The sequence below is a fragment of the Myotis nattereri genome (assembly GCF_964212035.1).
Source record: "Myotis nattereri genome assembly, chromosome: 5".
Lineage (NCBI taxonomy): Eukaryota > Metazoa > Chordata > Mammalia > Chiroptera > Vespertilionidae > Myotis > Myotis nattereri.
The window spans coordinates 1,080,774-1,095,586 of record NC_138080.1 but is presented as its reverse complement, the minus strand read 5'-3'; the positions used below and the strand labels follow the sequence as shown (position 1 = coordinate 1,095,586).

The 14,813-nt window shown below is 56.1% G+C and overlaps 1 protein-coding gene across 1 annotated transcript in view; it reads right to left on the bottom strand.

Annotated features, from left to right (window-relative positions):
- The window catches only part of ANK2 (ankyrin 2), a 180,106-nt gene that overhangs the window by 65,349 nt on the left and 99,944 nt on the right, over nucleotides 1-14,813 (bottom strand). The window contains exons 18-22 of the mRNA XM_081090714.1: nucleotides 13,986-14,084; nucleotides 12,095-12,193; nucleotides 6,834-6,932; nucleotides 5,784-5,882; nucleotides 892-964 (exon numbers count right to left, since the gene is read on the bottom strand). Of these exons, the coding sequence (XP_080946840.1) occupies nucleotides 892-964; nucleotides 5,784-5,882; nucleotides 6,834-6,932; nucleotides 12,095-12,193; nucleotides 13,986-14,084 (469 nt within the window). The remainder of the gene's footprint in view (nucleotides 1-891; nucleotides 965-5,783; nucleotides 5,883-6,833; nucleotides 6,933-12,094; nucleotides 12,194-13,985; nucleotides 14,085-14,813) is intronic.

Here is a 14,813-nt window from a genome sequence, read left to right as displayed (position 1 = left end):
ATAGTTGCGAAATCATTAATAGCAGAAGCAAATCATGGCTTTAACCTTACAAGTTAGTAAAATCCACACTCAAGTGCACAATCTCATGTGTATCACACAATCATCTCACCCATGTCACTCCTCCTCACCCGTCACACCTCCTCCCCGTCTCACACCCCTCCCTGTCTCACACTATTCTCACCCGTTTCACAGCCCCTCACCTGTCTCACACCACCTCACTTGTATTATACATGCTGTTTCAAAAGGAACAGTTAGTGTTAGGCACCCAGATTTAAATATTAAGCACGTTGCTTCTATGCAGTTAAGAAAAATTAAAAGCAAAGAAAGGCTTTCACTCCAATAGTTTCCTCTGAAGGTACCTGAGTCACTAAGTACTTCCCCATCAATAACGCGGTCACCAGGCTGCTTAAGAGCTGTTCAAGATATGAATGAAAACAGTGACCCCACAAAACCCGGGGTGGTGCACACATATGAATGGGGAGGCAGCCAATCAATGATCCTCTCTCCTCGTTGATGTTTCTATTTCTCTCCTTCTCCCTTTCCCTCTGAAACCAATAAAAATCTATTTAAAAAAATGACACGAAACAAACAACCCTACCCCCCCATATGCTAACAATTGTCCTATCAGGCAGGTATTTTCACAGATGGCCCAGTTCCCAGCCTTTCCCCTTCCCAGCTGGCTACTTACAAGACAAAAAGGATAACACCAGTTGAAAATAGACTAATGGATCCTCCTTCCCCAAATGGCAAAAGTCAATGTAACAAAGGTGAACACGTGACTTTCTAGTGAAGCCGCTGGCGCCCACACCCACCGCCCGCTCAATCCCCAGACGGGCCAGCTTCCCGGCGGGACCAGGACAGATGCCCCAGAGAATGCAGAGAAAGCCTCACCCTCTTCGTCAGAGACGTCCAGCACCTCGGTCATGGTCTCGGGAACATTCAGCTTGTGTTTCTCAGTGATCGTCTGCGAAGAGAAAGAGCATTCACGCTTGAAAACAAACTCCCAGCAGATGCCAGGAGCCAGGGAGCCAGGTTCCGCGTCGGCCCAAGGCCTGCCTGTCTGAAGTTCTTTCTCTGCTTTTCTCTCAGGAAAACCCACGTCCTCCTGAGGACAAAAGGCCACGGACCCGCGAGGCTGCACCCGAGAAAGCCCGCTGCTGTGAGCTCCCACTCGAACAGCCAATCCGTTCGCAGCGGCACAAACGGCCCATCGTCCGGAGCCGGCGGCTCCCCGGGCTCAGGGCCTCCCTGAAGTGAACTCCAGAAAAGCCTTAAAGGAGCAATGAACAGATGCGATTTATTAAAACCAAGCCAGGGGAAAAGACGCGGTAAACCATGTGACAGACGTAGATCGTCTGGGCAGAACACGGGTCTTCCGGGCCCAGAGGGGGGACGCCGGTCCGCTCTGCGCGCCTGGCCTGTGTGTGGCTGGTCAGCCTCCGGCCACGCTCCAGCTCCCAGCTGTGGGGGGAGGACCAGGCTCCAATGCGAACTTCCCGTCCGCTGTGAGGCCTTGCGAGGCCCTGGCTTCTCCGCGCCTCAATCTCTTCATCTGTGAACAGTGATGACAACACTGCTCAGCAGTTGTTATGAAGATCAGATGAGATAATGCACACAGGAGCCCTAAGAGCGGCTGGCATACATCAGCGCTCACTGCACATCAGCTGGCATGAGCTGTCCTACCGTAACTCGGCACTAAGGTGTCAAACGCTGAAGGGCCTGGGCGTTTGGTCACTCAGGCACCAGGGAGGCAGAGTGGCCACTGCGGGCCAGGAGCTGTTTCAGACACATCCACCGGCATCGTTACGGGAAGTTTAAAATAACGCATCTCGAAATGAGAGTAGAGTCTTCACCAAAAGCCACTGAGACACAGGAAGCAGGTTGTGTAGGGCTTTAAGCTTTGCTACACAGACGTTATTAACCTGGAAAAATTATGTGAAAAGTTTAGAAGGTTCTGTTCTCAGCGTCCTGTCTCTTTAAGATAATGGCACATGGGATAAGCAAGCGTCACAGATGTGGGTGTTCCGGGCGCGCACAGCAGAGTGCAGGAGTGACGCTCCTCGTGCAGACGGACACCGAGCCTTCTGGGCAACGGACTAGATTCCCAGGAAACGCCCGACTCCGCCTCGAAGGCTGTCGCGGGGGGACAGGCATCACGGCATCGGCGGCGGCGATCCGCTCCCGCTGGGGAAGAGGTGGAACTCGGAACATGGCATCTTCGTAACGGCTGCCAAAGAATTCCCCAGCATTTAAACAACACGCCGCCATGTCATGGGGGCGGCTTATTCCGTGCTTTAGGCGCTGCCTATCAGTGGTTACACACAGCATAAAAGAGGGTGGGTCACTTTAAAATTATGCAAATAATACGTAGAACTGACAGCTGACCCACAGTGGCCACCTGGCTCGCATCTCACGGTTCTCCCAGCCGCCTCGGGAGACTGCCTCCTGCTCCACGGCCAGGAACGGGCCTGTCCCCACACCCCTGCCCGCACAGCGACCCCCGGGGCGAGCTGTCCCTGCCCCGGCGCCTCGCGGAGCAAAGGTCAGAGAAACAGCCACGATTCCAAACGCCTCCTTCCCCAGCGGCTGCCCGACGCCTCCCCCTGCACAAGGTCTTCGGGGGAAGACCTCGGAGGGGGCGCAGCTCAGACACCCACGTGGCTGCTCCAGGGCACGTCCCACGAATCCGAGGCGATGTCTGTCGGCTGTGCAGCTGTCGTTCAACGCTTCCACTGAAGAGGTGACAGCGTAAAGTTTAACTGAATTTTACTTTCCATAATTAAGTTGTCTGTGCTGTTTGCCTGTCATGGTGAGTGGCTGTTATTTTAGTGAGTCTGTGGACTTTAGGAAATGATACTGAACATGATGCTTCCGTGAACATACAAAGGGGCCAGGTAAGAGGGTTTTTCTTAAATTGAAAATTAGGTGAAAAATTTTCTTTCGCAAAATTCCTGCGAAGCTCCTTTTAGCAAAGCCAAGCTCTGTGATGCCGGAGGGTTAAGAGCATGGGCTTTGGGATCCGACAAACTCAACTTGAACCCTAGACGCACCCCTGCAGTTCCGGAGCTTTGTTGCGTGTTAGCGTCATCGATGACACTGCTGTGTGGAGGAAGGAATGAAAATCTCTTCCCCAAGAGCAGACGCTCAAGACTCGCGTAACAGAGAGGAGTACGTTCATTTTTCAATGCTTAACCCGATTCCATTTCAGAAAACAATAGACTTGCAATCATGAGAGAAGAACTGACATGAGAGGCAGGAGGAAAGACAGGCCCATCAGCGGTCGCCAACCCTTCGGGCCTCACGGACCATCAGTGATCCACAGACCACTGGTTGGCAGCCGTTGCATTAGACCACGCAGCCAGGGAGACCCTTCCCCACTGACCCCTGCTGGAGCGCATGCCAGGGGCCTTGTATTTGTCAGGGGCTTCTCATCTGCAGGGTCCGGTGGTTTTGCTGGAGCAGCGCTCAGCTCGGCAGCATGAGAACAGCAGTTACAGAGGAGAAACACAGCCCACAGAATTCTGAGGCTTTCATGCCCCAGAGGTGGGGGTGGGGACTGGCTGTGTCTCTGGCTCACAGGGTGCTGAACCCCCGAGCTGGGTGTGGGGACTGGCCGTCTATCGGTTCACAGGGGATCTGAGTGCCCCCGAGCTGGGTGTGGGGACTGGCCGTCTATCGGTTCACAGGGGATCTGAGTGCCCCCAGAGCTGGGTGGGGAATGGCCGTCTATCGGTTCACAGGGGATCTGAGTGCCCCCGAGCTGGGGGTGGGGACTGGCCGTCTATCGGTTCACAGGGGAGCTGAGTGCCCCCAGAGCTGGGTGGGGACTGGCCGTCTATCAGTTCACAGGGGATCTGAGTGCCCCCAGAGCTGGGTGGGGACTGGCCGTCTATCGGTTCACAGGGGATCTGAGTGCCCCCAGAGCTGGGTGGGGACTGGCCGTCTATCGGTTCACAGGGGAGCTGAGTGCCCCCGAGCTGGGTGTGGGGCTGGCCATGTGTCTGAGAACCTGTGGCCAGTGTTTAGAACGCCAACTGCCTCGTGATAACGTGGCCTGTGTAGCGTGGGTCTCTCACTCTAAGTGACAGAGCTGCCATCTCTAACAATGGGCATGTCTGACCCACCGTTTTGTTGAGCTAAAGAAGAATTTTTTTTCTTAAAGAGCCCATGCGCCACCCTCCAGGCCACCATGTGGAGCTGCTGCTGGGGAGGTGATGTCTTCACCGCTGACCTCTCCTCAGCACCGGTTTCTGCCCAGAAACCCTTCAAGTGGGTTAATGAGGCGACCGGAAGGGGGAAGCACAAGGTACAGAAAAGGGTGCAGGCGCACCCCTCGCTGGGACCTGATGAAGATGCACGCGCCCAAGTGCCCAGGAGCAGTCGTCAGAACAGCCGTGCTTGGCCGCCTGGGATGCCCACGCTGCTTCAGAGACGCCCAACAGGACAAGCCTCTCCCTACTGCGGAGGGAGGCGCGCCGGTCTAAGCCGGCAGGGAGCAAGGACGGCCACTACGATTCGCCTCCAGAGCGACTCGGGGTGAGTGTGAGCAGAAACGGGCCTGTGCTTCTCCTATGTAATTTCTTGAAGAAACTTCACTTTGAACGTTTAAAAAGAGCCCGGCCAGGTAGCTCCTTCAGTTGGAGCCTCCTCCAGTACCCCAAAAGGTTGTGGGTTCGATTCCCAGGCAGGGCACCTAGGTTGCAGGTTTGTCCCTGGTCAGGATGTATATGGGAGGCAACTGATCGATGTCTCTCACATTCACGATTCCCTCCCTCTCTTCCCCTTTCTCTAAAGTCAATGAAATCATAACCTCGGGTGAGGATTAAAAAATCTTTAAAAATACTGTGGCACAGGGCACAGGCTTTAAAACTGCCCGAGAAAACAAGCGGCGTGACCCTCTGCGTCCGCGACATCGCCTCGCGTCCAGAAATAAACCCGACTTCCCCCACACAGGACAGGTCCCGGCAGCTGTGCTCACCCACTGCTGTGTCACAGGGCTGCTGTCGCCCCGGGAACACACTCCTTCCTCCCACCTCCCACCTGCCCCATCGTCTGTGCCTGGGCTGTTGCAGGAACCTCCTTCAGTGTTCGTATTGGCCAAGGTTTGACCGCAGGGCCCGGTGCTCTACTGTCCACTTATCCACTTTCCAAATAAGCCACCGAGCTGCTGTCTGCAGCTTCAGAAACGTCACCAACAAGTCGATGCAAAGAGACAAGCCCTGGGAGGCACCCAGCTCTGCTCCGCAGGCCCCGGCCCCAGGACCCTCGTCCCGCTCCGAGTCCCCCCAGCCCTGTGGGCAGAGGCCACGCACCCTGCCCTAGCAGGCTGTTTCCCTACTAAGCGCACTCAGTTCTTTTTGAATAAAACATCATCAGAGACAGAGAGGACGTGGGGCAGAACGGGCCTCCGGGGAACCTTCAGACCAGCCGTGAGCACCGCGGGGACCAGGGCCCTCCCGGGGCTGCGTCCCCTCTGCGCAAATGAGAAGTTTGCCAGGACTGTCCTGCCCCTGGTCTGGCAGCTGAGGTCACACCCAACCTCAGCGCGAGGGCAGAGGAGCCGGGAAAAACAAGGAGGCCCTGTGAACTCACTCACACGCTCCACCCGGACGTGCAGGACGCAGGAGCTCGGCCGCTGCCTGTGAGTGCCCTCCCACTGTGGCCCTCGGCTGCTGCCCAGAGTCACCCCCAGAAGTTGAGACCGCGGCGCAGGACGTGGGGTGAGGGGAGAGGGCGCGACAGGAAAGCTGAGCTCATGCAGAAGCCCTGGGCCCCTTACTCACTGTTGTGGTGGTGGTGACCTCCTCCGTCACAACCTTCAGGGTGTCGACCACCGAGATGTAGCCCAGCCGCTTAGCGATGGCCAGGGCCGTGTTGCCATTCTTGAGAGGGGGGTGAGGGGGGGAGAAGGAGGGAGGGGGTGAGGGAGAGGGAGAGAGAGAGAGAGAATGGAGCCAGTGAGCTCACCGCCCCAGGAGCCAGCGCCTCCTCCAACGCCAGGCGGTGGAGGAAATCACTCGTTTTCACCATCACATCTGAATGTGTCTTGGTAACTTCTCCAGCCTGGAGAGCGGGTCACCATGGAAACACAACAAGCTGCATCTGCCCCTCCTCCTAACGAGAAGCACTTGCGGCTTTAACCCCTGGGTGGTCAGCTCTGGGGGCTGGATGGTGCTGGGAAAGAAAGGCCTCCAGACCCAGCCTGGCTGAGGGCCGCCTTCCCCAGGACAGGCGGGTTCAGGCAGGGCAGGCCGCCTCAGGGCACAGTCCCTGTGCGCAGACACCACAGCAAACAGCAGGCCCTGCGCAGGCCTGGGGAGCCCGGTGTGAATCACACCACCTCGTTTACATCTTAATGGCCCCTTGTCCCAGGAGCCTGTCTAAGCCAGAGGCGGTGGGCCCAGTCTCCAGTCCCCAAGCCGAGACCGCCAGCCACACTGAGGCTACCCCAGAGCTGGGGCCTGAGGGTGGAGGCCCATCTCAGGAGGGGTGGGGACTGTGGCGCCCTGTTCTGCTCAGGCTGAGCACGGCTGGGGCAGGTGACCCACGGACACTGTCCTACTTCAGACACCACATGAGGAGGCAGGGGCTTTGGAAAAGAACGATGCTGGGAACAGAGGCAGCAGGAGAAGAGGAGCCCAAACAGGAGGTGGAGGGGCTCACGGAAGAGCCACAGGCTGAGCCCCCAGGCTGCGCAGGGCGGTGAGGCTGGGCATCGGCAGCACCATTCACGGGTCCCCGGGAGTCAGAGGTGACTCAGCAGCACTAATAGAGGGTTCCCCCCACCCCTGGCGTTGGCCGTGGCAGAGGGACCGGGGTGCGGGGGGCCTTACCGTGGTGGTGGCATCGGGTCGCGCCCCATGCTGCAGCAGCACATTGATGATGTGTGTGTGGCCCTGCTGTGCAGCCTGGTGCAGGGGCGTGTAGCCACTCTGGGGGGGGGCGGGGGGGGGGTGGCGAGGCGGGAAGAGAAGGAGAAGCCGGTTAGCCTGCGTTCAAGGCCATCTTACTTATGACAATGCTGTGTATGGGGGCGGCCGCCCCAGGAGCCCGCTCCCAGCAGCACACACGCCCGCACACCTTCTGCCCCGTGAGTAAAGGGAGACAGGCGACTGGCGTCTCCGACACTGTTCGGAGCCGTGAGCACGGAAACGTGAGCCCGGCCGCCCGGAAGCAGCGGTGGCAAGGAGGCCCACGTCCTTACATTTTGGTTCTGTCCCCACCTGGCCGGGCTCGCCTCCAAGGAAGTGAGGAGGAGCCGTGAGGTGAGTAGGGCCGCCTGGCTCTGGACGTGCTGGTGCAGGGACACGGGCAGAGTAAAGGGACAGCCCCGTGTCGGGGGAAGGAGTTTCTTCACGGCCACGCCACAGCCACACCCGTGGAGAAGGTCATGGCAGCCAGAGCTGCGCTACCCTTATCCGCTGGCCTCGCCCGACAGAAGCTTCCACGTCTGTCAGACCCACCCGTGTGCTCTGTGGGCTGCGTAGCCGTCAACCATGAACCTGTCAGAGCGTCTGTCCCTGCGATATGGTGTCACAGCTGCTCCGCGACCAGCACGCAACATGCTTCTCCATCTGCATGTGTCTACTGTGCACACAGGACGCCAGGTCCCCCCTGCTGTCCCTCCACGACCCCCTGCTGTCCCTGCACGTCCCCCTGCTGTCCCTGCTACATCCCCCGTCACTGTGGCCTTCTGTCTGGGGGCTGTGTCCACGCCTGTGACCCACGGTTTGAGCATGGCCGTGTCCATGCATCCCAGGAGTGACCCAGGAACCTGGGAAACTTAACGGTCACAGAGACACTGCTCCCGTCACATCACCTGTGGACACCGAGGAGCCTGGAAGAAGTGAGAGTTCTAAATATCCCTCCTTCCCACCATGTTTACAGATGTGCCCACGGAGCCGTCACCTGGCCAGGCCCAGCAGCACTTGCAGACATTCCTGGGCTGCAGGAGACCCCGTGCTACCCAGTCGATGCCGCCACGGCCATGTCCTTGCCCCAGCAGCTCGCACCGACTGCAGGACACGGTCTATGTGGGCACTGCAGCCAGAAAGATGGCCATGGAGGTGTTCCCAGGGCTCGGGGCAGCTCACAGGCTTCGCAGACCATTTGGCTGAAGCTCCACCTGCCGCCTTAGGCCCATCCTGCCGAGAGCCCCCGACCAGCACTTCTCCCCACAACCAGCACCCCTGACCTCTGACCTCCCCACCCCCGCCCCACCCAGTTACAAATGAAAACGCCAAAACTTCGAATTCTGAGAAGGATCAGATATGCAGTCCACACTACTTTTCTTTAGTTTCTCTGAAGTGACAGGAAAATGCTAGCAAACACTGTCTTTCTTTCTCTGAGACTCTTCACCTTACAGCAGTGATGGCGAACCTATGACATGGGTGTCAGAGGTGACACACGAACACATTTTTTTGGTTGATTTTTCTTTGTTAAGTGGCATTTAAATATCTACACTAATAAAAGAGAAACATGGTAATTGGCGTACGACCGCTACCCTTCCCATTGGCTAATCAGGGTGATATGCAAATTAACTGTCAGCCAAGATGGCAGCCGGCAGCCAGGCAGCTGATGCGAACAGGGAGGCTTGCTTGCTTCAGTGACGGAGGACTCCAACGTTCCCCGCCTGCCTTGCCGGCCTCTCAGCTGCAACTCTAAGCAACTATGTTGCAAATACAGAAGATAAACAAAACCCCAGAAACCTGCTTTACTCAGCCCAGCCAGCCGGACCGCAACATTGTATCAAATACAGACGGTAAACAAAGGCTAGAAACCTGTTTTCAGCAGCTGAGGCCTCAGAGCTAAAGCTGGCCCAGAATAAAAAAAGAAAAAAGAAAAAAAGGAGCGGTTGGGAGCTTCAGTCACCTGTCAGCCTGAAAACGGCCCTCAGCCCCTCAGCCAGACTGGCCAGGCACCCCAGTGGGGACCCCCACCCTGAAGGGTGTGTGACCAGATGCAAACAGCCCTCAGCCCCTCACCCAAGCTGGCCAGGCACCCAAGCGGGACCCCCACCCTGATCCAGGACACCCTTCAGGGCAAACCAGCCGGCACCCACCCATGCACCAGGCTTCTATCCTATATAGTAAAAGGGTAATATGCCTCCCAGCACCGGGATCAGCAGAGCCGCGAGGCCTCCCGGCACCGGGATCAGCGTGACAGGGGGCAGCGCCCAAATCCCCTGATCGCCCTGCGGCTCTGTGTGTGACAGGGTGGGGCCACAACCTCCCTATCTGCCCTGCTCTGTTCGTGACAGGGGAAGGCGCCCCAAACCCCTGATCGGCCCTGCTCTGTGGGTGATAGAGGGCGGCGCCCACCCCCCCCCCCCCCACGGGTCCTGCTCTGTGTGTGATGGGGTAGAGCCATAACCTCCCCATCGGCCCTGCCCTGAGTGTGACAGTGGCAACGCCCCAACCCCCTGATCGGCCCTGCTCTGTGGGTGATAAGAGGGCGGCACCCCAACCCCCTGATCCGCCCTGCTCTGTGTGTGACGAGGGGTGGTGCCCCAACCCCCCTGATGGGCCCTGCTCTGTGAGTGACAGGGTACGGAGCCCCAACCCCCCTGATGGGCCCTGCTCTGTGCATGACAGGGGGCAGCGCCCCAACCCCCTGATCTGCCCTGCTCTGTGTGTGACAGGGGGTGGCGCCGCAACTTCCCTATCGACCCTGCCTGTGTGTGACAGGGGGCGGTGCCCCAACCCTCCAATCGGCCCTGCCCTGAGCATGACTGGGGGTGGCATCGCAACCTCCCGATCCGCCCTGCTCTGTGCATGACAGGGGGCAGCGCCCTAACTCCCCAATCAGCCCTGCTCTGAGCCCGACCAGGGGCTGCACCTAGGGATTAGGCCTGCCCTCTGCCACCCAGGAGCAGGCCTAAGCCAGCAGGTCGTTATCTCCCAAGGGGTCCCAGACTGCGAGAGGGCGCAGGCCGGGCTGAGGGACCCCTCTCCCTCCCGAGTGCACAAATTTTTGTGCACCGGGCCTCTGGTATAAAATAAATATTAAAAATATAAGTCTTTTTTTACTATGGTTGCAAATATCAAAAAATGTCTATATGTGACACGGCACCAGAGTTAAGTTAGGGTTTTTCAAAATGCTGACACGCCGAGCTCAAAAGGTTCACCATCACTGCCTAGAGTCTAATTCACAAAGGCTCTACACCCAGCATGTCAAACCCGCAAGCCGCAGGCCTCATTTATTTGGCCCACGTTAGTCTTTGAGTTTGACATGCTTGCCTCACACGTGGACTTCGCAACTCTCTTTGCAAACTATCCTATAATTAATCCAACCTGTTTGCCTCAAGCTGCTGTTACAGGGCTCAATTCTAATTCTAAGTGACGAGCAGTTCCATGAAAGAAGTTCACTTTGCCAAATGTTTACAGCAAGTCACAAAGTTTCAGGAGTAAAGTCAATATTTGTTTGTATTTTCATAGCAACCAATTTTAGTAACTATGGTTACACGAGATATGAAAAAAGACTTCCTTCTACAGAATGTCATTCTCTGTGAAAAAACCCTGTTTACTAAAAGGACATCCTCTGAAGATGTGTGTTTACCCACTGAAGACACATAAGATACATTTACTTCCAAAAGCAAATAAAATTGAGATCAATGAAAAATAACACACAAAAAACCAGAAAAACCCTGAAAAGTTAAAATGAGAACTTTCTCTCAACCAAAAATCCATTTGAGTGCAGATCAAACCCCAGGAGGCAAATGCTTCATCGTGGGACGCCTGGCTTCCCAGCTTATAACCATGCAACAACCAACATGTCAACACGCGTGAGCAACACCAGGCTCTGCCGCCGCCACGAGCGTCCCTGACTCCAGCAGGAAGCTCCACCCACGTGCTCTGTGGAGCTGGCCCAGCAAACCCGTGTGGCGTTAGCGCCTGTGTGAGGCAGCGCTTACAGTCGCTGCACGCCAAGTTCAGGAGAACTCGGAACAGGCAGCGGCTCTTCTTGCTGGAGTCGGACGGAAGGCTCTGAGTTTGCCCGGCTGGGGCTCCGCTAGTTGGAGCGCTGTCCTGTGCACAGAAGGGCCACGGAGGCTCCATTCCCGGTCGGGGCAGGGATGGGAGGCAACCAGTCCACGTTTCTCTCTCTCCCTCGTCCTTCCTGTCTCTCTGAATCGATGAGAACATGCCCTTGAGTGAGGATTAAAGGAAACGGGGAAAAGGTTCTGCAGGAAGCATCACGGAGGTGGCTTAGGTGAGTTTAGCCACTTGAGGAGGAGAGCAGCTGAGGAGAGGGAAGGCCATGAGCAGCACGGGGTCCTAGGCGTTGCAGACAGTGAGAGCTGTAGGGAGGGGGGTGTCACCTGAAAGTTACGTGAGGTCAGGGCACACTAGGAGGCTAGGAAGAAAGGGAGGGGGACTAAGTCCGGGTTAGGAGCACGTGGGAGGAGGAGGCAGCATGGACTCACTTCAGGGGAGGAGGGAGGCTGCTGAGGTTTCAGACATGCGAGCGCGAAGAGCCCGGGCCTGAACCACACACAGTGCCTGGGTCTGAGCTCCGATCCCACCGCTCCTGCTCTGTGACCTCAGACAGGTGACGTGAATTCAGTGTAACACAGACGTGGGATCCGACCGGTGTGACTCAGTGGCTGACCTTCAACCCATGAACCAAGAGGTCCCACTTCAATTCCGTCAGGGCACATGCCCGGGTTGTGGGTTTGATCCCCAGTAGAGGGCATGCAGGAGGCAGCCGGCAGGTATTTCTCATTGACTTTCTCTCTCTCTCACACCTTTGTGAGGAGTCCTTTAAAAAGAGGAAGGCACTGGGTCTAGGCCCGTCTGTGCTTCCTCGGGTGAGGGCTGGGGTGGGCCAAGACCAGAGGCACAGCGTCCCAGCAGGGCCCCAGGGTGAGGTGCTAGCTCGTCAGCTCCCTGAACTGACACCAGCTCTGAGCCCAGCCTGCAGGCTATTAAGATTATTCGAACGAAAAGCCTCAGCCCCTTACACAACCTACACGGTGTGCTCAGAGTCACTTTAGAAAAACTAACATAAAAGCACGTGTGTACGACACTGAACGCACGGAGCGTCCACGCGGCTGAAACTTTTGTGAAAGAAATGAGGTGAAAACAGCATTTACCTTGGTTTTGGCGTTGACACTGGCTCCGTGCTTCAGAAGGAAGTTGACCATTTTCACATTTCCATAGTGACAGGCCACAATTAAAGGAGTGTAACCGAGCTGTAATAACAATAAACAAGCAATGGCCACTCACTAAATACACCTTGGGGCGGGGGGTGGGGGGAGGACAGAGTTTCAGTCCCAGCAAGACATTCTACCTGACTGTAAAGATATTACTCAGCGGGTGGGACACACTCTACCCGACTGCACAGCTATTACTTAGTGGGTGTGACACACTCTGACTGTACAGCTATTACTTAGTGGGTGTGGCACACTCTACCCGACTGCACAGCTATTACTTAGTGGGTGTGACACACTCTGACTGTACAGCTATTACTTAGTGGGTGTGGCACACTCTACCCGACTGCACAGTTATTACTTAGTGGGTGTGACACACTCTGTACAGCTATTACTTAGTGGGTGTGGCACACTCTGACTGTACAGCTATTACTTAGTGGGTGTGGCACACTCTGGCTGTACAGCTATTACTTAGTGGGTGTGGCACACTCTGGCTGTACAGCTATTACTTAGTGGGTGTGGCACACTCTGGCTGTACAGCTATTACTTAGTGGGTGTGGCACACTCTGACTGTACAGCTATTACTTAGTGGGTGTGACACACTCTGACTGTACAGCTATTACTTAGTGGGTGTGACACACTCTACCCGACTGCACAGCTATTACTTAGTGGGTGTGGCACACTCTGACTGTACAGCTATTACTTAGTGGGTGTGACACACTCTGTACAGTTATTACTTAGTGGGTGTGACACACTCTACCCGACTGCACAGCTATTACTTAGTGGGTGTGACACACTCTACCCGACTGCACAGTTATTACTTAGTGGGTGTGACACACTCTACCCGACTGCACAGTTATTACTTAGTGGGTGTGACACACTCTACCCGACTGCACAGTTATTACTTAGTGGGTGTGACACACTCTACCCGACTGCACAGATATTACTTAGTGGGTGTGACACACTCTACCCGACTGCACAGTTATTACTTAGTGGGTGTGACACACTCTACCCGACTGCACAGTTATTACTTAGTGGGTGTGACACACTCTACCCGACTGCACAGATATTACTTAGTGGGTGTGACACACTCTGACTGTACAGCTATTTCTTAGTGGGTGTGACACACTCTGTACAGTTATTACTTTGTGGGTGTGACACACTCTACCCGACTGTACAGGTTTACTCAGTGGGTGTGACACACTCTACCCGACTGCACAGCTATTACTTAGTGGGTGTGACACACTCTACCCGACTGCACAGCTATTACTTAGTGGGTGTGAGACTGACTGTACAGATATTACTTAGTCGGTGTGAGACTGACTGTACAGATATTACTTAGGTGTGCATCCCGTGGACACAAACACGGGGGAGCAGACTGGGAACCAAGGACTTCACACCAGCAAAGGAGACCAAGCGTGCATGTGACTTAACCTGAAAAAGAGCTACGAGAGGGGCACAGAGGGTGGGATCTGAAGACAGGTGGGAGAGATGAGGCCAGAGAGGGCCAGGCGGGGTGCAGGAAAATGCAGCAGAGGTGGAATGCGGGGTTCACGGCAACGTGAGGGTAAAGCCACGTCAGCGAAGGGCACGGAGGGAGTGGGTGCAGGAGAAAGCAGGTCACCGCCTGGCTGAGCAGCAGGGAGCAGGCCGTGTGGGCGGAGCACTGGGATTTCTGCTCCTCTCTCCATCCGGACTTGGTTCTGGGAGCAGGAGGCCGACCAGTGTGTGAGCAGGACGGACTTGTGAGGAGGGGCACAGGGACGCGGGTGCCCTGATGAGGTGGCTGGGAGTCACCCAGGGCGGGACCCGCCACAGTGACAGGAGCCTGTACCTTCGTGTGGGCATCCTGGTCCGCCCCGTGCCTGACGAGAATGTCAGCGACGTTCACTTTGTCCTCCTGGGCTGCGAGGTGCAAGGCTGTGAGTCCGCTCTGCAGAGAGAATGGGAGCGGCGGGTACAGGGGAGAAGATGCACTGATCGTCTGTCATATCCCATCTTGAAAAAAGTCCTGCAATTACAGCTTCTCCCTGGAAACCACATCTTTTGAAATTGAAGGCAAACCCCCTAAGTTATGGCCACTTTCCACTCAAGGCAGGTCCTCTGCTCCCCAACACTGTCAGCCAATCGTTTTCTCTGTTGGGCACTTACATCATGTCCTGCGACATTAAAACAAGTCAGCGAAGGTGCTCCCAGGAACACGCCCTTCAGCCATCTGTGCCTCTGGCTGAGTCCATTTATTCACTTAAGTAACTGGCCCACCAGCCACCACTTCTACCTGATAAGCACTGCAACAGTCTGCCTGTCCCTCAATAAATCATCACATCGGCACACAAATGTCATTACAGGAATGAGCTCAGCATGGCTTTCTCCAGCCCAAAGGCAGGGCACTGCTGTCTAGGGTCCTCCAGGGGCTAAATCAGAGGTGGCCCCATCGTTTGTACACAGCACCATCAATTGGCCAGTTTTACGTAGAATGCCTGGCGTGTGAGCACCAGAGATGGCTTTAACCGGATGCCAGTGGAGCACTGTTCACAGTCAGGCGGGCACAGGGCCCAGGGCCGGAGGGGAGAGGCTCAGTCCGTCTCTGCCACAGTCTGGCAGCCTCCACACGGGGTAAGGAGCTCCCATCGAGATAGGCATTTAAAGAGCACTTTTTTTT